The sequence below is a fragment of the Dermacentor variabilis genome, chromosome 2, assembly GCF_050947875.1.
Source record: "Dermacentor variabilis isolate Ectoservices chromosome 2, ASM5094787v1, whole genome shotgun sequence".
Taxonomy (NCBI): Eukaryota; Metazoa; Arthropoda; class Arachnida; order Ixodida; family Ixodidae; genus Dermacentor; species Dermacentor variabilis.
The window spans coordinates 242,537,905-242,560,846 of record NC_134569.1 but is presented as its reverse complement, the minus strand read 5'-3'; the positions used below and the strand labels follow the sequence as shown (position 1 = coordinate 242,560,846).

Genomic DNA, 22,942 nt, shown 5'->3' with positions numbered 1-22,942 from the left:
CAGAAAGAAGCATTCTGTTACAAATATGCGTAAGAGGGCCAGCAATAATATTTACAGCACATTTGATAGGAAAAGCAGCAACTTCGTCATCTCCAGGTGAGCAGGTGTTCCTGAATGAATTAATGATAGAAATAACTTCATCCACTGAAGTAGGGGACAAAAATATAGATTCAGTACTGCAAGAGGGTAAGTATGAGTCAACAGACCGAGTTGAATGACAGCGAGCAGAGGGTCGGTATGCTCCGGCAACTAAAAAGTGTTCATTCAGCATATTGGCAAGTGAAATTCCAGCATAATTCACCCCATTGACTTTCAGCTCAGAGGGAAGACAGTTCTTCCTGTTCCCTATAATAATGTTAATACCTTGCCAAAGTAATTTAGGATTGTGTAAGATTGACGAAAACTTATTAATATAGAAAAAAGATTTAGCTTTCTTTAGATCTGAGTTTAATTTATTTCGAAACTTCTTAAACTTAACTAAATCATCCGGGCATCGCGTTTCCAAAAAACGAGAGAACATTTTGTTCTTTTCTTTAATTTGTTTCAAAAGTGCTCCTGTCATCCATTCTTTTCTAGCCTTTCTATGTTTTTTTATAGTTTGAGTTGGGAACGCAGCGTAATAGCATTCAAGCAGCTTCTGAATAAATATATCATAAGCACGGGACGAGTCATTTTCACCATATACATCTACCCAATTAATTGTAGACAACAGGTGACAAAATCTGGAGATGCTCTTTTCATCATTAACTCTACGAGCGTGAACGCGTTTATTCAATTTGGTCGTATCAGGAAAAAGTGAAAAGAAAGGCAAGTGATCACTAATTCCAGAAGAAAAAACACCGGATATGCAACTCTGAGGTGGGTGAAGGTGGGTGAATTAGTGAAGCACAAATCAATTAATGTTTCAGAGTGCAAGGATATGCGAGTAGGCAATTTGATAGTATTGTCACAACCATTAGACAGCATTATTTCATTTAAGTTAATCTTCAGAGCGTTATCCTCCAAAAAGTTAATATTGAAGTCACCTAGCACAATGATACGCCAGTTGTTTTGGTTAGCAAACTGCAGAAAACAATCAATGAAGCGAAAAAAATTGTCAGAATTTCCTTGAGGGGGGCGATACACAACCATAAGAGCAACTCTATGAAAAGCAATGCAGACAGTTTCAAAATCAGTACAAACAATAGTATAATCCGACTAGACCTCAAAGCACAAATAATTTTGCACATATAAAGATACACCACCACCACGCTTTCCATCTCGAAATACTGAAATGGGTTTGTAACCAGGAAACTCGCTGACATCTGCATTTGAGGTAAACCAAGTTTCAGTGAAGGCAATAAGTTCAAAATTAAAGTTCAGTTTAGTTAATTCAGCTTCTACTTCTTCTGATTTATTTTTTAGGCTTTGACAGTTCAAGTGGTAAAGAGATAGTGTGTTGCGAGGATTGTAAGCACCATCCTTTAGAAAGTCGGTGAATGACTCGGCAGTAAAATAAGCCATTGTTGAGCAGGTGTACTGCGCAGTCTCGCAGCAACAGTGATTAAACCATCTTATCAATGTCCTCCTCACAAGCGATCCTGATGGCTCGTGCACCAGGTTGCTTTCGAGCGTAGATCTTTCCTTCCTTTGACCAGACGAAAGCGTACTTCATTTCCTTAGCCTTCATTTTAGCGAGCCACAGTAAATTCCTGCTAGGAACCGTCAGGTTATCAAAGAATCGAATGTCATCTTCGCATTCTTTGCGCTTTGAAATGAGCTGTAACAAATGTGGGAGCCGCGGCTTGTCACGGATGACACCGATGACATGGGCGTCAAGGATAGAAACAAACTCTTAGGCAAGTTGCAGGAGGGAGGAGGCCACGGAACAAATGGTTGTCGTGCATCTTGCCGGCGCCCCAGACTTGTCCATTGCGGTGGCAAGTCGCTGCTCTCTGGACGATCAAAATAGGTCCTGCGAGGCTCTCGGTAACTCTGACGTGCCCACGTGGCCGGTGACACTAGAGAGCGATCGTCAAATGCACACTGATGGCACACATGAGCATCGTTAACAACTTCAAGGTTTTCAAGCTCTTCTTTAACCACTTTTGCCGAATCACGGAGGAGATGTCGCAATGGGATGGGACGGCACACTTCCAATAGTGGTGACATTGTCCAAGCGTCCGAACTTTGGGCCAATCCTTTTCATTTCCAGCGCTTCAAACGCCCGGCAATGTTTCTTCAAATCAGAAGCAGTACTAAGATCTTCCTTCGTCATAAGAAAATTATAAACATCTTCAGCGATTTCCTTGAGCAGATGTCTTCGTCTGGCATGGTGGCGCTGACGATTCTGCATAATTTCAAAACAGCCCCTATGTAAGTTGGTCAAGTTTCGCCAAATAACTGAGCTCGTCGGGAAAGCGTCTACTCAGCCTTCTTTTTGTTAGAGATCGGGTCCATGAAGCACTTGTTGAATCCTTCTACAAAATTATCCCAGCTTCTCAGAACGTTCCCGTGGTTTTCAAACCAGAGGAGCGCGGTTCTAGCGAGGAAAAACCACGTTTTCGAGCCGCTTCGTAGTGCTCCAGTGGTTGTGGCGACTCACTATTTTGTAGTTCTTCAGCCAGTCGTCGACGTCTTCGGTCGCCTTCCCTGAAAAGGTAGGTGGCTCTCGCAGCGGTGTCCAGTAGCCAGCCTGCCTTGCGTGATTGCTGTCTGGTTCGCCGCAGATGGGGTAGTCATTGGCTCCTCCGAAATCGACCATGTCCGCTGGTTGTGGTCGTAAACCGATCAAGCGTCTACTCTGTCGGACAGTTGGTAGGGCTTGGTCGACCAGGATCGTCCAGGATTTGCCCCGCACGTCCACCAAAGATGTTACGAAAGATGTATATTGACAAGGTGAAATGAGGCCCAGGAGGCAAGGCCCGGGCCAGCCGGCGCACAGTACCCCGAGATAACGCGCGCGCACTCTCGTTCCCCTTTCTCTCTCTCTCTCTCTCTCTCTCTCTCTATATATATATATATATATATATATATATATATATATATATATAGCCTTCGGTGTGAACGCAGTTCTCCCAAACGTATGAGTTCTAGATATGGCATCTACAAAGCAAAATAAATACTTCGTTAAATATTATTAGAAACCAACGCCATTTCTGCGGTTGTCAACAAAAGAAATGGGCAACAATGAGAAGGTACAACTTGGCTCCTTTCAGAGTATGCATGGCAACATTTTGTGTGTGTGCGTGTGCGCGTGTGCGTGTAAGTGAATAGCCCGGCTGCCTGCACGTTAAATGCCCCAAAACTGAAGAGTGTTGAGGCCTCTGGAGCTTTAGACGTTGTGGGGGCTACAGCAGAGGGCTCCGGCCACGCTACACATATACTGTTTAGCGGTTCCGTTCTAGGGCATTGAAACGATGCGCATCATTGCTTTGTTGCAGCGAATAGATTTTTAAAAACGCTCGGCTATTCGCTTAACATTGACAATCGTCATAGTTGGTTTGTGCGCATTCTTATTTTATGCTAAGCATTCATTGCCGAATTTCAGGCTCTTTGCCGTAGGTATTTACTGCCTCGCCTCACTTCGGAATTCCGTAGCAAACAGGAAATGCATGGCCGACAGTGGAGTCAAACTTTGGCCTTCGAGCGCAGCAACCCGATGCTCTGACAACTAGACCACGATCACTTTCTTTTTAATTCTCACTTGCCAGGTGCATGCCGTACACAAAACAAAGCATACACCTTACAGAGAAAATGATACTAACCAATGTTTACACATGGTGAGCGTTTTCTACTTTGCATGGGATGATTGAAAACGCTTCAGTAGAAGAAGATCATCCAGAACAGGTAGTCATTCGGGCTGATCTTCTCCTGTTTTGTATACATCCCTGATGTATCCGCTACACTTTCGATAAAGTAATATCGGGCTGGGCGTGCGTTAGAGTCTGCGTGCCACACAGCCATGTGGGTTTTCCGAATGGCATGCATATTTAACAGGACAGACATATCATATGCGATGTTACATTCACTGTAAACAGGCCAAAAACGAGTTACGTAGGGTTTTATAGGGAGCTGTTTCTTTATGGCATGCTGTAGGATGTCCCAATGAAGTATGATATCGTAAAAACCCCAAAAAAACATGGAAACACTTTCAGTTTGCTGCGCAAGAGACCACTGAACGAATAGGCCCTTTTCCTGAAGCCATGGTTTCAGAGGGAGTGCAATGGTGTGTAGCTTAAAGAAAATTGTTTTGGCCTTTAGTGCCCACTGAATGCCGGCGGGCTCAGCCCACTTGTTTCTAAGACAGACTCTTTCAATGTTTATGTTTTTGCGAGATCAGGCTCATCCGTTCTCGCATACTTCGTTACAAGTCCGCCTATGCTGTTACCTACACCAATTTGTTGTATCATCGGGTTGCGTCAGGCGTACTTGCATACGTTATTTGCGTGAAGTAGTGTCGGCATTCATCATACTAAACGTGCATTTGCCGTTGAAGTTTTTGTGTGCAGACGTTACGGTTCCATAAAAAAAAATATATGTGCAGTCGATCGAACAATCCAAGTGTTGGAATCCATACACACCGAAACTTTCCGTATATGCACATGCAGCGCTCAAAGACGTGTTTGTGTTTATTCAATGTGAGTGCAAATTGATACCGAATATTTTCTTCATATTGGTGATGAATGCAATGCAAGCGCAATGAGCGCTATAAGGGTTAAAAGAAGCAAGCTCGCCTTCTGCGCAATTTGGTTGTAGTACCCCAACTCCCCTTGAAGGCGCAGATGCGACCGTCCACGCGATTTCCAGGCGGCGCAACGCACACGCAACATAAGGCCATCTCTGATGCCCTTTCTCCCGTCTCATCCCGGCTCTCCAGGTCTCCGCGTCGTGGCCCCCTCACCCTCTTTACCAGTGGTCAACAACCCACATGCGCAGGCCGGTTTCGCCTCTCTACCTTCCATGGCTGGGGTCGAAGTAGTGTGAGCCATCGCCCCTAGAATGCCCAAGTAGGCGCCTATAGCAATAGAGAGTCTGAAAATTTGGTTATGAGAGTTCTTGGTGTTTCTTTTTCTTTTTTCGTTTGTTACATAGGTATGACATTAGGAACATAATACCAAGAGCTTGGTGGTGCAAACCACAGCGCCGTTCAAAAGGGGACGCTCATAACATCCATTCATCCAGCAAGTATGCGGCCTGTAGGGTGGGCAACACAGCAACAAAGAACGTCAAGAGGAAAGTCAGAGGGGCTGAAATAATCTCATGGGTGGCGGCAATAGAAAAGAAACCGGCCATTAGTAAATACTTAAGAGGAAAAAACGAAATCAGGAAAGAAACAATTTATAATAAGTCAAAGGAAAGCGCATCACTTTTCGAAGCGAGATCAGAAGGCCTTAGACTAAGCACTTATAAAGCGAGATATAAGGAGCAAGAACAAGCATGTGCTTGCAGCGATAAAGCTGGGGAAATGATGGAGCACGTTTTATTAGAATGCGATGACGTCTACCCAGTGGTCTATTTATGCGCCACTGGCCTCCTTGAAGCTCTTTTGATCAGAGAGCAGGGGAAAAGTAAACATGTCCGCAGTAGGCATTAGTAAGAGGCGGGTAGAATATTGGTGGAAGTAGCGAAAAGTAGCGATAACTGATGACACCACAATCTATGTTTCTCTCGCTCACCACTGTCTATGTAGAAGCCGAAAATTGGCATGTTGTAAGCTCGCGTCGAACGGCCGGAGTAGAAACCATGTCGTCAGCGCCACACTTCCGTCGTCATCGTCGTCTTGCTGCTGTCGTCACACAGATGCTTGAGTCATACACATAGGTGTTCGTCTTATACAGGCACATTGGTCCACCTGGTAATACCTTGCGAGACCCAAAAAGTTGATCGGCAGCCGGCTATCAACGAAAGGCTTCGCGTTTCTTTTTTTTTTTTTGTGCGCGTTTGTTATAGCGATTCTGAAATGGTGTGGAAATCACGAGCTTCGCTCTAAAATTCCAAAACGCTCAAGAATCGGTCTGTGGCGAGCCGACTCTTAAGAAGATACGGCAAAAGTGTCCCTAAAGTGCTGATTGGGTGAGGTATTCTGGGCCAATGAGCCAGAGTAACGAACGCCACGGTGAGAAAACTCTACTCAGTACAGTCGTTAGCTTCGCGGATTGCATAAATCGGTGGCAGTGTAGGTAATCCCCCTCCCCTTTTTTTTTTTTGCAATGACGCAATATCGTATCGCGAAAATATTTTGCAAAAGTCCACTTAGGGATGATAATAATGACACTCGGAATTTTGTCTTTCTTGCGTTTCATTTCTTTTCAGATGTCTTCCTTTGTGTTCCGTAGCTTTAGATTAGCATCTGCGGTGGCGAGCCTGTAGAGTTAAAACAGCACCCTCTTTTGTAACACGGTGTCAGATCTCAAGATTGTGATTTGCCCTGAAAAACACCTTTGGTGCATCCGGCTGAGTCACTAATGAGCTCTTCGGTAGTTTCTGGCTATCGACGTAATTAAAAAAATGTCGCTAAGTTTGAGAAAAAGCACATCTGGTATCGAGGCGACTAAAAGCTCCCTAAATTTAGTGAATTTCTCGGCATATTACCAGCACTGATCAGTGGCGCTCATATGACGGAAGTTCTTTCCCAATTTGCTCCCCACGTACATTCTGAAGCCCCATTTAATTGGACAACAAGCGGTGCAGCCGCGTACCTTCTTCATCGAGCGAAGTCCCATGCTGATGGAGATAAGCACCAAAATCCAGCCGATGATCATGGCCAGCAGCAAGCCTACACTGGAATCGCTGATGCTCTCGCTGGACGAATCCAAGTTTGCCACGTGACGCCTGCACGGCCATGCGGTGGTATACGTAGTTAGCACCATTTCACCTTGCAGCAGGGTTGCCAACTTTTCAGTTGAAGAAATTAAGTTTTGTATTAGTAAACTACCGTTCTGCAATATCGAAATGGCCTCTCTTTCTGCGTGAGAACTCGCTGTGACGTCACTGATTTCAAGACTGTGCGCTCAGGCCCAGTTAATTTTTTATCGTGAACTACGTCGTAATCTCAAGGGGCCGGACTCAACCTCAGAAACTTGGGGGAGGGGCGAAGGAAGGGGCGACTGGTGACCCGGTCACAGCCAGTAGCCGTCGGTCTGCAAGTACAACTTCCTCATAATTCCTTAAGTTCTGCTATGTCACAGTTTATAATAAGCAAGGTGCAGTGGTGGCCTGGTTAACAGGGCTACCAGTAGAGATAATGGGAACGGTTAGGGTCTACAGCAGAAGTGAAACCGCGATGAAAACAAGAGAGACTTTGTTTATGATAATGCAACAGAAATCAAAAGAGTAGAGCCTGAAAGCAAGTTCTGAGGCATCATAAAAAGAAAATCTGCTTTATTTAATGTTAAATTGGCGGAAAAAATGCAAGTCAGGCCATTTGGCCGTCTGGTCGGGGTCGAGTTGGGCCTCGAGACATTCACTCAAATGTCGTCGATGCCGAGCTAAGCTCGGGGCGACGGGCATTGCCCTGCAAAGTAAAATTAATGACTTACCAATCACTGAATGACAATGAGCGAACAAGGTAAGGCTGAGCCTGGAGCCGACGTTTTGACAAGGGGACTTGCCTTTGTCGGGTACGAAGAGCCGTCGTGGTGACTTCGGCTATGGCATTGAGCTGCTATACACGAGATCTGGTCACGGCCGTATTGCGACAGGGGCGAAATGCAAAAAGACCCGTGCATTGCGGGCTCGTTAATGAACCCCAGATAGTAAATATAAACTCGGATCCCCCGAATACGGCATGCCTCATAATAATGTCGTAGTTTTGGGACGTACAACCCCACAGCTTATTAAAATTTTTCAAGAAGGGTAGAGTCCCGGTAAGGAAAGTTCAAAGTCAAGGATCAGCTGGGACGAGGAGGGAGGGAGGCAAATAAACAAAAAATCGGGACAGAACGAAAAATAATATAGCCGAGCACTGTCCATCTGGTGAGCTTATAGCTTTCCCAGAAACCATGAAGTAATCACAGATAGGCTTTGCTCAGTTGAAAATTGAATTTTAAAAGTGGGAGTGATTTCACGAGGTATCTAGTTACGGGGACATTAAAGAGACGCGCCTAATCAGTTTACTCAGATTAGCTATTATTTCAGAAAGCAGTTTACGTTAATTTCACGGGGTGAGATGTTCTTTGATTAAAATTTAATTTAGACCGCACTTTTGTTCTATCACTCTTTTTTTAATTTCACGCCGAAACATGGGTTACAGGACGTCAGTGCTATTTCGCGTATTTTCAAAGTATCTTCTCGTATTCGAGCCATTGTGGCACCGTAAAAGTTTCCGAGGTTCAGTCTGAAGCTCCTTGAGGCTACGACGTAGTTCACGACAAAAAAAACTGTGCCCGAGCAGGCGCTATTCAAATAAATGACGTCACAGCGAGCTCCTCTCACAGCAAGAGAGACCATTTCAATATTGTAGAAAGGTAATTTACTAATGAAATGCTCAACTTGCTTTCATCTTTAAGAGATGAAAGCAAGTTCGCGGAACTCGCGAAATTCTCAGACAGATGTCTCGCAACCTGAAATTATAGCATGCGAAACTTCCGTGTGTGGATTCGAACTTGTACTTTTCTGTTGGAACATCATAAACCACCGTTATTGGTCCAACGCTCATCACAAGCGTCATTTACTTATAAAAATGCGCCAAGTCCTCCGGATTAAGGCTACCGCAATACGACCAATACGTAGAGACTTGCGCAATGCTGTTAGATCGCACATTGAGCATGAACGATGTGCATGACCTCGCAAGCCTCCGGTCGTCGCTTCGATTGGCCGCCGCTCCGGTAATTACTCCGTCGATTATTTGAAGTGGACGTGCTTTCGCTTTTTGCGTGGCCTCTGCCTTAAACGCAATAACGCCATGGTTGAGACTCCTTTTCAGTTTGTCACGGAAAGTTACAGGCTCTCTAATACACATATCCGTATAGCGCGCGAAAAGTGCGTGTCCAAGTGCGGCGCAATGTTGACGTCAAGCTGAAGCATAAAAAAAAAAGTCGCTGTTTCGCCCGAATGGCGAAGCATCGATTGCGACAGCAAAGTAGTACGCAGCTATGCGAAGTAAGGATAGCAGTTTCATCGGCCGCTTAAACTTACAAACATTCGCTTACTAACTTCATTAACAAGCGTTGTGTTAGCGCGCAGACGCAAACGTCAACACCTCACACTCGATGTGAAACAGCCCAATCGTGGCTAAATCTGGCGATCGCGAAGGAAGAAAGCGGAGTGTAAACGCGCCGTCTTCCGACACGCGAAAGGCCGTGTGGGGGCAGGGGGAGGAAAGGGGCGGCGGCGTTCTGCTCCGGCAGCAACTGCGCATATCGCGACCGGGCGCAAGGGGAACTGACATGGAGGAAGGAAAGCGTAGGAGAGGCCTCGGTCAGCACGGAGGTGCCGAGAAAGTGTGGCGGAAGTCACGTGCTGTTTCTTTTTTTTTTTTGCAAAGGAGCACTGGGATTAGTACCCCAAACGTCATCGTTGCCATAGCAACCGCGCTCTTGAAGCTCTTGTTGCTGCTCTAGGCCTCTGAAAAGCGAGATAAGATTTCTTGACCCGTGTTTTTTTCCAGGACATTATTTTCGCGAGTCAAGGTGACTCAAGCTGAGCGTATTGTGTAAGCTTGACAGTTGTGTTTCAGGTCTGTGTGTGTGTGTGTCAACCTCCAACACAGACACTCAATCACGGCGTGGGTCTTCGTCGTTGTCTTCAACGTGCCACGGAAAAACACAGGAGCGCGGCTGCTTCACTAAAAATGTTACACAGAAGTTCCGTAGGCCTTGCTCTGACGCGGGACACTTCCGGCGGCTGGTAGCAATGCAATTTCAAAGCTGCTTGCGTCATCTTCTCCGGCGAGCTGATTCGAGGCGCAAACAGAGATGGCATACCAACATGGCTTCACTTTTAACCCCGTATTCAGAAATGCATCTTAACGTCAGGCGTCATATAAATGACGCCTGATGTGAACGCGCCCAATACGCCCATTGTGTTTGCTGTGGTGCGTTCACTACAGGCGTCCTTTAAATGAAGTCAAGAGTGGGCTGCCAGGTAAGATGCATTTCTCAATATGGTGGTTAGGCTTCCAAAACGTGACGTCAGGGCCTCTCCTATTTTGTTACTTTCCTCCACGGGAAGTGACGATCTCGGCTCAATCTCTCGATCCATATATGGAGCAAAGCGGGGACGCTGCGCGGGATGGAGGGTGCGGCTTCGACTCCACCAGCAAGTGCGTACTTTGCACGTCAGCGCGCGTCCGGGGGCGGCGTATTTTGCGCGGGGTGTGTACACGGCTCGTACCTTTTGTGCGCGCTCTGTTCTCGCCGCTCTTGCGTTGAAGCGATAGACCGCACGAAGTTCACTTTGCTTGTCGCTGCGGCCGCGCTCGCTAACACCAGCGGTTTGGCGCTCGTTTCTCCCCTGGCGGACTGGTTTCCCCTCCAACGGGTGTAGGTTTCCGCCGCCGCTTCCCTTGACGGTCGCGCCCGCGTTCAGTTCGCGCTGCGTGCGAAACGTCTCTTGTTGGCGACGGCGCCTCTTTGGATGAGCGGAAATTATTATTGTGTTGTTAACTCTTACGACAGCAATGTAAACAAGAAGGGGTTGATGCCACCAGTGAAATTCTTTCGATTCACAAGAAAATGGCCCGAAAAAAGCAGACGACAGACATAGATTACTGCGGTGCGCCGAACGAACTAAACAACTGGCAAACTAAGCGAGCTCGTTCACTGATCACTCCTGGGTGCATTACGGTTTTTATATGTCCCCCACATGAATTTCATGATTACTCGGTATATAATCCCTTTATTCACATAAAAACTTTCAGTTGTTCGACCAGCGCTTGCCTTGTCTTCTTTCTCGTCTTTCGTTTGTCTGTGCGCTGCCCAAGAATGGAAACCACTTCTGTTGTATGCAGTGGCGTAGCCAGGGGGGGGGGGGGGGGGGGGCTTATGGGGCTTCAGCCCGCTCCCCCCCTCCGAAATTTTTTCGTGCTGTCCATGCGCCGCCGGCCAAAACAACCCCCGGCGCCGGAAATCATGCTCGATTTTATCTAAAATGTCCTTTTCACGCTCGAAAAAACATTTTATCGCGAACATTGCGAAATCTGGCTGGATTTCGCGGCAATGCCCATGCACCGGGGGTCACATATCGTAACGCAAGGAGCTCCATCCGAGCACAAAGTTCCAAAGGCGTGGCGGGCGGGCTCGTAGCGGCATCTCGCTGAGGCCGCGGAATCCAGGGAGCGCTTGGATTTGAATTCTGACACTTTATGGGTATAAAGTTCTAACTTTCGATGCGAACGGTGCATTGACATTTCCAAAGTCGTGCTTTAGATTTTCAATTCCGCAACTTTGTGGGTTTAATGTAGTTATAAACATTTGACGCCAAAGGTGCATTGACTTTTCTAGTCTTGGATCGGAACATACAAAGAGACAAGCCAAATCAACACACTATCAGACAAGTTGACAAAACACGCAGCGAGGTCCGATGAGACGAAGTGTTGCGGTGGTTCATTTGTGCCGTCATGTCGCATAAAAAAAAATATCAAAATATTTTTTCGCCTCCGCCAAAGCATCCATGTCAAGACACTAAAGCCAGCCAGGGTAACTACGCTCTTATTTATTTTTTCTACTTTGACTTTTATTTGTGATGACACATCGAGCCTCATATTTTTTTTATTCTCGCTACCCTACCCGCGGGCTGCCAGAGCCAGCCAGAGCGCATGCGTTTTTCTTTGGTTACCCTGACCACCGCGCGGCGTACTTCGGTGCGCGTGTGGTTTTCTCTGGCCGAGTGAATTTTCGCCTGGCAGAGTTTTGCACGCCTTCTGACTAGCAGACGAGAAAAAGAAACAATGGTTGCTCACCGCCATCACTGTGAAGACTCGACGGATTACACTGTGTTCACTTGAGCGCAACCTCTCGGGAAAGTCTTGTCTCGCCGGTGTAAAATACCGAGCACTATGCGTATGGTTCTCGGTGGACCAAGCGTCTCACGTTTACTTCGATATTCATTCGGTAGCCACATTAGGTGCCCAAAATAGGCATTGGATTGTGGCCAACATACTCTCCTTTACGGTTTTTCTTTTTTCATTTCGGTGCCCCCGCCCCACAAAAGGAAAAAATAAAGATACATGTTGCGGCGCAGCGAATTGTCGCATGGTGACAGTTTGTTACTTCTTTTGCGGAAAGTAATCGGCCACGGCACGCTCCGGTTGCCGGATACTATTACGATATTATTGTGATAGCAATTATATGGACACTCCGGGCGCATTCCTCCTGTCACCGTCTCCCTCATGTTTCGTATGAAGTCTAAGGGCAATAACGTCGTGACCGCGCGTGCATGCTGTATGTGCGAGTGAAAGAGCAGGGGAGGTGGAATGGGTGAGCCAACGATGGTAGCTCAGTCTTGTGTGCGCAAAGGAGAAAAGCGGGGAGCAAGCGCGCTGCCTTCCGTCGCGCGCGATACATCGAGGGGAGTGGATGGAATGGGACCGGGATCTAGGATTCTGTGAATCTGTGATTGCGTGACATGTTTATTTGCCTTGTTTGACGCATTATATACAGTGACTTTTTCTTAGATACGTAGATTTATTGGAGATATATACGCATATTTAAATATCTTGTTGCAAGGTTTTGTGTATGCGTGCAGTAAACTTTCTTTCCAGTGACAGTGTTTTGCCCTTTATCAAGCATTTGTATATTCCATTGTACCTTCGCATTTCTAATGAACGAGGGCGAGTTAAATGAAAGTGAGCCTACCCACCCCGCGCAATAATGGTTCGGTTCATCATCTGCGAGGCTTTCATCTCCGAATCTTTCATTTACAAGAGTGACACGCAGATGTGAGGGTAAATGTTTTTTAATGCTCCCATAAACTGGATTGAACATGGTTGCGTGACGTAAAGGACACTTCAGAAGTTGAGCAGCGGGGTGCCGTGAATGCTTTGACAGCTGAAGGTGTTTCCCAAAAGGAAATTATTCGCTGTATGGCTGCCGTGTACGTTGAACATTGCATTTCCTTGGCCACTGTGAAGCGTTGGAGCAAACGGTTGAAAAAGGACGTGAAAGTTGCAAAGAGCATCCAAGACTGGGCCATAGCCATCGTGCAGTCACCCTCAACACAAGTGCAAAAGTTGATGAGCTGTTGAGACAAGAACGGAGGATAAGCATCGATGAACTGGCAGAGCGTGTGAACAACAGTCGCGGTTCGGTTCACACCATAATTCATGAACGTCTCGGTCATGGGTCCTTATGTGCGCAATGGATGCCCAAGATTTTGAACCACCGTCAGAAGGAGGTTCTGCACTGCCTTGACTCATCCGATCCGGTATCACAATGAGGGTGACGACATCTTGTCTGCAATTGTGATCGGGGATGAACCATGGCGTCGCTACTATGAGCCTGAAACACGACGGCCAAGCTTACAGTGGAAACATTCTAATTCACCAGCCCCAAAGAAAGCAAGGGCCGTCATTTCGGCGGAAACGTGTTGTTTACTATTTTTTTGCGATTGTCAGGGGCCATTGCTGATAGAATTTTCTAAAGCCCGAGCGGCTGCGTGTTGCAATCAAAAACAAACGACACGGAAAATTGACGAAGGGGGTGACCTTGTTCCACGACCTGGCTATGGTGATGGGCTGCTGAGAACGAGGCCCCGGAATCGAATCCCGGCTACGGTGGTCGCGTTTCGATGGAAGCGAAATGCGAAAACACCTGTGTGCTTAGATTGAGGTGCACGTTAAAGAACACCAGGTGGTCGAAATTTCCGGAGTCCTCAACTACGGCGTGCCTCATAATCAGAAAGTGGTTTTAGCACGTAAAGCCCCGTAATTTAATTTTTAATTGTTCCACGAGAATGCCCGTCCCCACGTCGCTGATGTGGTCAAGAAAAAACTGGCAAACTTCAATTGGGAAACGCTGCAACATCCGCCATACAGCTGACATCTGTCGCCTTGCGACTTCCACATTTTGGAATAAATGAACAAACAGCTCAAGGGAAAAAGATTCGTGTCAGACGATGACGTGAAAGAGCCCGTTGCAGATTTCTTGAAGCAGCAACCTAAGGAGTTTTATGAGACGGGAATCACCCGACTCGTTAGTCAATGAGACAAATGCCTAAATGCTCATGGAGACTCCATTTAGATAAAGTACACCGTTTGTCATATATTTGCATTGGCTCACTTTTATTTGACTCGCCCTCGAATATTTTGCAAGACGGCTTTATATAGGTGCTCTCTGTTGGGACAATAATTTCGCTGCAATTACTCACGATACATGACCGGGGACAGCTGCTCCTGCGTAATACATTGGAATAAATAACAGCGTCATTGAGATTTTTCACTTGCCGTTGCTTATGTACAAAAAATGTAAACAAGGTTCTTGAATGACAAAGTTTAACTTACATATTTGTCCTCAACTTGTTCATTTCATGGCCTATTCATTTTTCATATCAGTGCCATGCACTGCTTTGCTGGTTTCGAACTGATATAGTGCTAACGATCGTGTAATATTTTCTTTACTTATTAAACAGACAAAAACATGGAAGCATTGATATCAGTAACGTTGAGCACAATTTCTGTCATATACGAGTATATCTTCTTATGAAAAAATACATCTATTACTTGTTTGGCAGTGCGTAGCGTTCAAGAATTCATTTGCAGCATCTTTAGCAATGGCAATGCAATTATTATTCATGTATTTGATCTCTCGACAAATTGTTTAAGAGGAAGCTTTAACTTGGGCCCAACTTCCGACGCGGCCTATTCAAATAAATGTAAAACACAGAAACGCTTTTCTGAGATAACCTCTGGATCACCTTTAATGGAATTTGTTGAACTTGAGAAAGTTAACTTCTAGTATCTGTTGGAAGCAGAAGTTTGATTTAGGGCTTGAATTTTGTTCAAAATATCTTGAAAACTTTGAAGTTGCGAAAAAAAATAGAATCACGACGTTTACAAACTAATAGCCCTTCATCAAAAACAGATATCGCGGTTCTTCAAACGGCACCTATTATAAGAGTCGAAGCGGAAATATTGGTATGTCAATTTGTATCTTACGTGAATTGGTTACGTAGTGCACAAGAGTTCTGCGAAAACCACATTTCGATAATACTAAATTGTTTGAGATTCATGTGTAACATATCAATTTCGCCACTGTAGGTGTACTATTCGACGCGATTCACAGAATTGTGATATTATTTTTCATTGTTAAGTTACAGAGCTTCAAACGTGATAGTTTCGTTTTCTGAAAATTTGCCATTTTTGCCAATCTTTAATAAAAAATTGAGAACCTAAATGAAAAATTCGAAACCAGAAGTCAGTATAATTTAAGTTTTTCTGTTAAATAAAACAAACCTCGTCACAGTTTGACCAGTGGTTGCCGAGAAAAACGAATTCTCCTTCCACGTGTATTTAAATAGGAGCACCCGAGCTAAAGCTTCCTCTTAAGGAGGAGGAAGTGCAACAACGCGAAAAGAAGGCAAACGGCCTGTTCTTGTGGGGATAAAACAGTAGAAAATGACACGCTGAAGAAAAGTAAATCAAAACTGTGCAGTGAAGTCAGCCCGTACAAACAGTTCTTGCACGTTCACAGCTGATCAAGTGTGCAGAAACATTCATGCTTTACATGTTTCTAATAAGTTCGTGATCATATACATTAGTGTGTAAATCCATATAACTATATCTGCTGTTATTACTGTTTATAAGTAATGAAATACCATTCTAGTTGCGCTTGGATTTTAGAACAAATTTCTGCATTTCAACTATACACAATATGTGGTTTATTCAATAAAGGACCACAAACTGGGCTTTGTTGAAATGACAAACGTATTCCAAATTTCACTTACATACAGACAAGAAAAAAATCTATAGACATAAATATTGTTCTTCAGTTTATTCACCTGCCACTATGGCTATAGCATTCTGCTGCTAACACAAGGCGAGGGGTTGATTTGCCAGCCATGGAAGTCGTAATTCGATGGGAGTCATAGGTAAAAAAAAGCTCTTGCACTTATATTTAATTCATCACCTTTTATTCAACCCCTAATCTTCAAAATACAATTGCATAGGGCGGCATGCTTATGCGAAATCTAACACCAATAGAAACCAAAGGGCAGAATTGCAATACAACCATCTTTCGTGATAATTCGAGTGTGTAAACATTCATTGCATCAATATGTACTGTTCAACAGCGCTGCACAAATAAGCATAACCAGGTATAGCAAGTACTCTGTCAGAAAGCTGGTTCTACAGATGTATAAATGTCAAGACATGAATGCTCATACTATGTAACACACACAGCACAAAGAAAACCTTTTTCAAGAGTTGTCCCTTCTGGCAGATATGAGTGGCCATAGGCAGCATAAACTTTATTGCAGGACACTTTGTAATACCCGTTATGAAAGAATGAACAGAGTGAAGAGGCTTTTAACTGCAGTAGCTCATGCTACTATAATAAGAGGAACTATGAGCAAAAACATTTCTGGTAGAGCACTTAAACAGTAACTTTCTGAAAGACAGAAAATTCCAGGTGAAAGTTGGAGGTACATTTGGCCCACCCACACCAACAACACAGGCATACTACAAGAAACACTACAGCCTATGGTGTATTACAGTCTATGGGAAAGCTATATTATACAGAAATCAAGAATGATGCAACAAGCCCTCGACAACACTGCAGACTTTCTTGGCCCGTCTGGCCTCTCGCTTTTTTTATAAGTCAGCTTACATCGACGTCGGAAAAAAGACTAGAATCTAGAACTACTCCAGATTGCATATTGTGCTCCTAATAGCTGGTGAAACATACCTGCAAGTCAACATCCACAAATCCTCAGCTTGTGTAAGACCGTGACGGCAAAGCCAGCACGTGGGTGAAACAATTATGCCTTGCCTCGACGCAAACTCTAAACCTGGTGACAAGAATTATCTTGAAATAATGGGGGGTGTTACGTTTCGCCTACGACGCGCGGTTTAGCCGGCGCGACTGCAACAAAGCGGCAGACATTTTGGCCCGTTCGGCGTCGCCGCTACGCTCCCCGCCAAGCGCGTCCAGGCATGTTCCGATGCCACGTGTCTTCATGTGCGTGTGTGAGTGTATGTGCCATTGTGCCCGACCAGAGGCGCTACGAGAGCAGAAGTCACCTTCTCCTTCCAGTCATTGTGCCCGACCAGAGGCGCTACGAGAGCAGAAGTTACCTTCTCCTCCCAGTCATTGTGCCCGACCAGAGGCGCTACGAGAGCAGAAGTCACCTTCTCCTTCCAGTCATTGTGCCCGACCAGAGGCGCTACGAGAGCAGAAGTTACCTTCTCCTCCCAGTCTTTGTGCCCGACCAGCGGCGCTACGACAGTATGCGTCACCTTAACCCATTGTACAATCACGTGCTCGTCTATTGAGGGGTTCCTTCTTGCCCTCAACTGCGAGAGTATAAAAACAGCTGCCCCCGGACGCCAAAAGGAGGGCTCCGATTTCTTCTGTTGAGTAAAGTGCTCTCCCGTCTCTCTACTTCGGTCAACCTGACCGCCAACTCTTTGCGATGTTAAAATAAACAAGTTGTTTTGTTGTTACCAGTCGACTCATGCTTTGCCGGGACCTTCGGATGCTTCCAGTTGTACCCCAGGCCGCCAGGCCAACGCTACCCTTGGGGCTTGCGACCCAGGTACAACCACGGGCGTCAGCGCCGAGTTCCCAACCGATCGCACCAGCGGTGCGACCACAACAACCGTTGCCATCGGTGGGATTCAAACAACTCGTACCAGCGGTGCGATTCAAATAGGGGCGGACGAGTGGATACTATAGAAAATCGCAGATGCCGTGCTTGTGTCCAAGGTATGGTACGGTATGAATTACCAGCAGCACACAAAAAAGACAACTCATCGAATACAGGCGTCGGCTAATAACAGGTATTTCCGATTTTACCATGCTTGAAGGCCTCCATGAGAAAGAACAAACGAACAGGAACCTAGACAGAGTAGAGATGCAGCCTGCAGCACAAATTCTTTGCCTCAACAGCTCAGAACCTAGTCCCAAGATACTATGCCAGCTAGCATACGAGATGCAAGGACGACTACCCCTCCCTTCAGAAACAACCTCGGGAGCACCTGAACTTGAAACACAACAGGCCCATATCGTGAAATATGGGGGCAAACAATTAGGCCAGGAGACTATGCTACTGCCAAACACACAGAGGAGGTTGCTGATCATGAATATGCAAGCAAACATCAGGCACACATAGTACACTGATGTGGCAATAGCAGTGTAACAGTAATATGACACTACATAAAACTAAACCCCATATAAGTGAGTACCATTCCAGGTCGTCCTACACCTAGAAAATATGAACTGAAAGCAATCACAGCAGCACTTGTGGTGCAGATTACACCCTGCACAACACCCTGCATGGATTCACCAGAAACTTTCTGGGCCTGCACATCGCACAAGGGTGTCAGGAAAATCAGGAGATTGACACGCGACTTGTAAGCACATGACCAGAAATTAAATTACAGGCTACATAGCCATGCAGATAATCCAGGACACAAGAGGGCTTATAAGCCTGACATAACAACTGAAAACTAGATGAGTTTGTGTGTATTCATTATTAACTAAAGTGCAACAGATAGACAACAGACAAGAACGAAGCGCTCTGTGTGTTCACTTCGTTCTTGTTCATCGTATTTCTGTTGCACTATAGTTAATGAATTGATAAGTCTCCACAGGAAAAGAATGATACCTCTGCTCAAGGACCCGATTTCACATCCAAATCCAAGCATGCACACGCACACACACAGGCACACAAATTTTGCAAGAGTGCATAGCCTGAAGCAGTATCAACAGGATGACACTAGAGATGGATGAGGACTAACTTTCACCTGAGGTTCATTTGTAAAAATGTGGCGAGTTATACAAATTACCAGAAAAAAAGACGATGAGCAAAACGAGAACTGGGTGAAAGCAGAAGCCAATGTTTCGACAGGAGGGACTTGTCTTCTTCAAGGTCCACTTGTGGAAACGTTGGTTCCTACTTTCACCTTGTTCTCGTGTTGCTCATCGTCTTGAATTTCCATCTCCCGCCTTCCCCGTGTTTTCCCCAGAAAAAGAAAGACATCTTTGAAGGATAGACAAAAATTGGTACTTCATGCAGCCAAACATAAATAAAAATGCTACAGAAAAAAAATACAGAAAAATTCTAAGCGCAGGAAAAAAATCAGTACAATTGCCAATCTTGCATGCCAGCACATTATTCCAGTTCCATGCCATTGGAAAAAAAAATGAGTTTCTTGGAAGATAGCCACATGCACAATTGGTGATAACAATGTTTTTTTCCTTGGACTTGTAATATATATATATATATATATATATATATATATATATATATATATATATATATGTGTGTGTGTGTGTGTATGTGTGTGTGTGTGTGTGTGTGTGTGTGTATTTTCTCCCTTTCCCGCTTTTATGTTTGGTTTCATCAAGCACTAGTCTTGATCAGGTTTTATTGCTGTACTACTTTCTGGTGACCTTTCTAGATCGCTCCATTTTCACAATAAACCTTTCAATTAGAAGTTAGCGTACCCTGTTCTTACTGCTTCACACTATACATTCTTGCTACATTGGCCAAATAAAAGAATTTATAAGGTACACAGAAGCATCATAAGGGCCATTAAAGTGACTTGTTGCAGTCTAAAAAAAATAATGAATAGCCTGGCTGCAAATGGCACCAGAGAAAACATAGGACGAACTAGAAAACCGAGATGATCTAACAGCCAAACGTTTAATGTACACACCGAGTAAATTCTTGCTGACAAGCAATAGATCAAACATACACAAAAAGGAGAAGCGAAAATTTATGTGCATTTCCTGACAGGAAATGCATCCATTTCTAACGGAGGCCGTGCCGACAAGATTCTCCCAGCATTTTTAGATCTACAGCTCCCGTAATTTCTCTAGGCAGCCGAGCTGCACAGAATGCTAGCTTCTTCCTCTACAATGCGCGCTCAGATGTGGTGAGTGCATTGTAGAAAAAGAAGCAAGCATTCTGTGGGGATCGGCTGCCTAGAGAAATTATGGATGCTGTAGATGCAAATACACTGGCAGAATCTTGTCAGCATGGCCTTGGTTACACTTTCAGAGATGGATGTGTTTTCTGTTGGGATCTGTATGAACACACATCAGTTTTTGCTTCTGCTTTTTGTGTAACTTCGATTTATTGCTTGTCAACCAGCATTTACTCGGCTGTTCAATAAACTTTCATTTGTTAGTACGCCATGATCTCTAGCAGAAAGGTGTTCATACTTTTTACAGTGAAGCTGTATATGCCTAGGCAAAACACTCATGGTCCGATCCGAAAAATCCTAGTGTAGGGGTATGAGCCATTGTTTAGGGGGGTGTGAGCCATTGCATTCCTCTTGCATGATGGACGGAGAAATTTCTTGTTGGGTAGACATAGAAATGCTTATGCATTTTAAACATACATTTATCTACGTGTTATTGCAGGGAAGGCACACAGAGGGGGACGGGGTTAAGACAAGATCATGATGTCATTATTATCTCGCAGCAAAGGTGTGGTGGGCCATTGGCTAGACCGATAGTGACGTCATTTGTCTCTAGCAGCAGAGTGCGCGTGCAGGAGTCTCTCTCCGACTTCCCAATAGGTTCAAAAATGTGTCCCTGTATTTAAATAAATGAAATGTGCAGCCCTGGCGTGTCACCAGGTAACTGGAGTGCACAACCGAGTCACAAATACTATGATTAACGCATTACAAAACACAAATGCGTAACATAATTCAGAAAGACTTTGACGGACCCGCTGGATTAACACAAGGAACCACTCATTGCCCTTTCCGTGATACTGATTTTGCGAAGCGCGACGTGTGACCTTCCAAACAAACAATGTGATAATCCCAAGCCAAACGTGTGCGCAACCTCATTAAGAAACACAGACATAACCAATAATATAGAAAGACTTGAATAAACCGTCGGAAATAACTCACTGATAAACACCGGGGCCGCACATTTCAGCTTCGCAGGTTTACCGTCTGTACAGGGTGCAAGGGCAGTAAATTTTTTCTGTTATTGTTTGTTAAGTATTCTATCATGTCATGCCAGTAAAACACATTTGGCTAGTCGATGCATTGTATTGGTGCTGCTTTTTTGCTGGTTTTTTCTTAATGTTGTGCCCTTCTTCTTTTCGTAACAACTTTTTTATTCCCCCTCGCATAATACTCCAACCTTGCAGCCTGCGAGGTATATAAGTAAATAAGTACATAAGCACATGTCATTCATTCATCTGCATACACCTCGCACCACTCCTTGATCAACAAACGTCGCTGTGTTGATGTCTCGCAGTGTGCATCTACATTAACTGCCATTTGCATTTCGGTATAGTTTGTGAACAGTGTAGTACATAAAGATTACATGGCATTGAGGTTGTGACCTATGCGGTGCATAAGCAAACCTTGCAAAAGGTTACATGCTGGATTGTTGAAAATAAGACAAATTGTATGTATAGCAGTTACCTTAACAGCATTTACCTGACCACTTTCAAGACGCACACTGAGTCTGCAGTTTTTTATTTGCTTATTAATGTGGTCGTTACTACATGGCCACATTGTGGATTTGCAAAAAAAAGTTCAATAAATTGGTTTGTAGCAATATAAAAATATGCTTAGATCACTGCGATTGCAACACCAGAACTTGATACAAACATGCAAACTAGAATGCAGAAAAATGCTCAGTACAAGCTCTAGAATGTTTGCATTCCGATACTTCTGGAAGTGAACAGTTTCATTCCATGGCTGTCAATGAGAGGGAGAAAGAAAACTTAATTGTGTTCGTGGAACAAAAACGCATTGATAAGCTTAGAGATATAGTCATTGCTTAACACTTTCGAAATGTATAATTATAGCTTGCTACGACATTGAAGCTGCCTTTCGACAGCAAGAAAAGGAATTAGTTTTTCCAGCTCTGAACATTGCATTGCAGAAAATGCAAGCAGGCATAAAATTCTGCCAATATAATCTGTTTAGGAATACTAAATTGGAATAAACATTGAGACTTGCATTTGTACTTTCTGTGGCTGAGCAATCTAGTTTGAAATGACTCCCATAAGCATGTCGTAACAATGTTTATCTAATACAGGTTAAATGCATGAATAGCTTAAGAAATCTGGATTGCTATAGGTTAGAGTGAAGAAATTATAATATTTATTAACATTAATAATATAATAATAATATTTATTTCCACAAAACAGGCTAACCATGAGCGGCGTGCGAGGCTGAGCAGCAAGCTGAAAAATTCTACGGCAAGTGCGCCTGCCGTGGGCCTAGGATCCTGCATTATGAATAGCGCGTATTGATATGGTCTTCTTCTTAGAAGTTCCCAGTATACTACCAGCACGAGACACAGGACAAAAAGTGCACGAGAAGCGTGTCTTTTAGAATGCTAGGTTACAACGTACAGGTTTCTAGAAAAGTGCCGGTAACTGCTCGAAACATTTGATGCGGCGGCTTTTGCGCCTTTAATAATATTTAGAGAGGGCTCATATATATATATTCGCAGCGCAAGCACGGCGATGCACGAACCAGGCTAACGCTAAGGTTGAATTTCACAGCACAATTTTCATTCCACATCGTAATCACACACATCCTTTGAGGCTCCGTTCAAGGGCATACGCGGGCTTTCGGGTTGGTGCTTCTTGTTGCGTTTGGCGTAAGAATGTGGCTAGGAGCAGGCACCACATATGCGCAATGACAGGCAATATACACGCATCATTTCTCCAGAAGGTGACGCCGAGCACGGGGATCTTGTTGGGCTGACACGACGACTACGTGGCAGCCGAATTCCGAATACTGCATATGCGCTGTGGATAGCTATATGAACTTGTCGATAGGCCATCTTGTAGATTGTTGTAGCGCAGGCAAAACGCAGGCAAA

The 22,942-nt window shown here is 44.7% G+C and overlaps 1 protein-coding gene across 1 annotated transcript in view; it reads right to left on the bottom strand.

Moving 5' to 3' along the window:
* The window catches only part of LOC142570737 (sodium-dependent nutrient amino acid transporter 1-like), a 118,036-nt gene that overhangs the window by 30,794 nt on the left and 64,300 nt on the right, over positions 1-22,942 (bottom strand). The window contains exon 5 of the mRNA XM_075679081.1: positions 6,681-6,813. Coding sequence (XP_075535196.1) covers positions 6,681-6,813 — 133 coding nt within the window. The remainder of the gene's footprint in view (positions 1-6,680; positions 6,814-22,942) is intronic.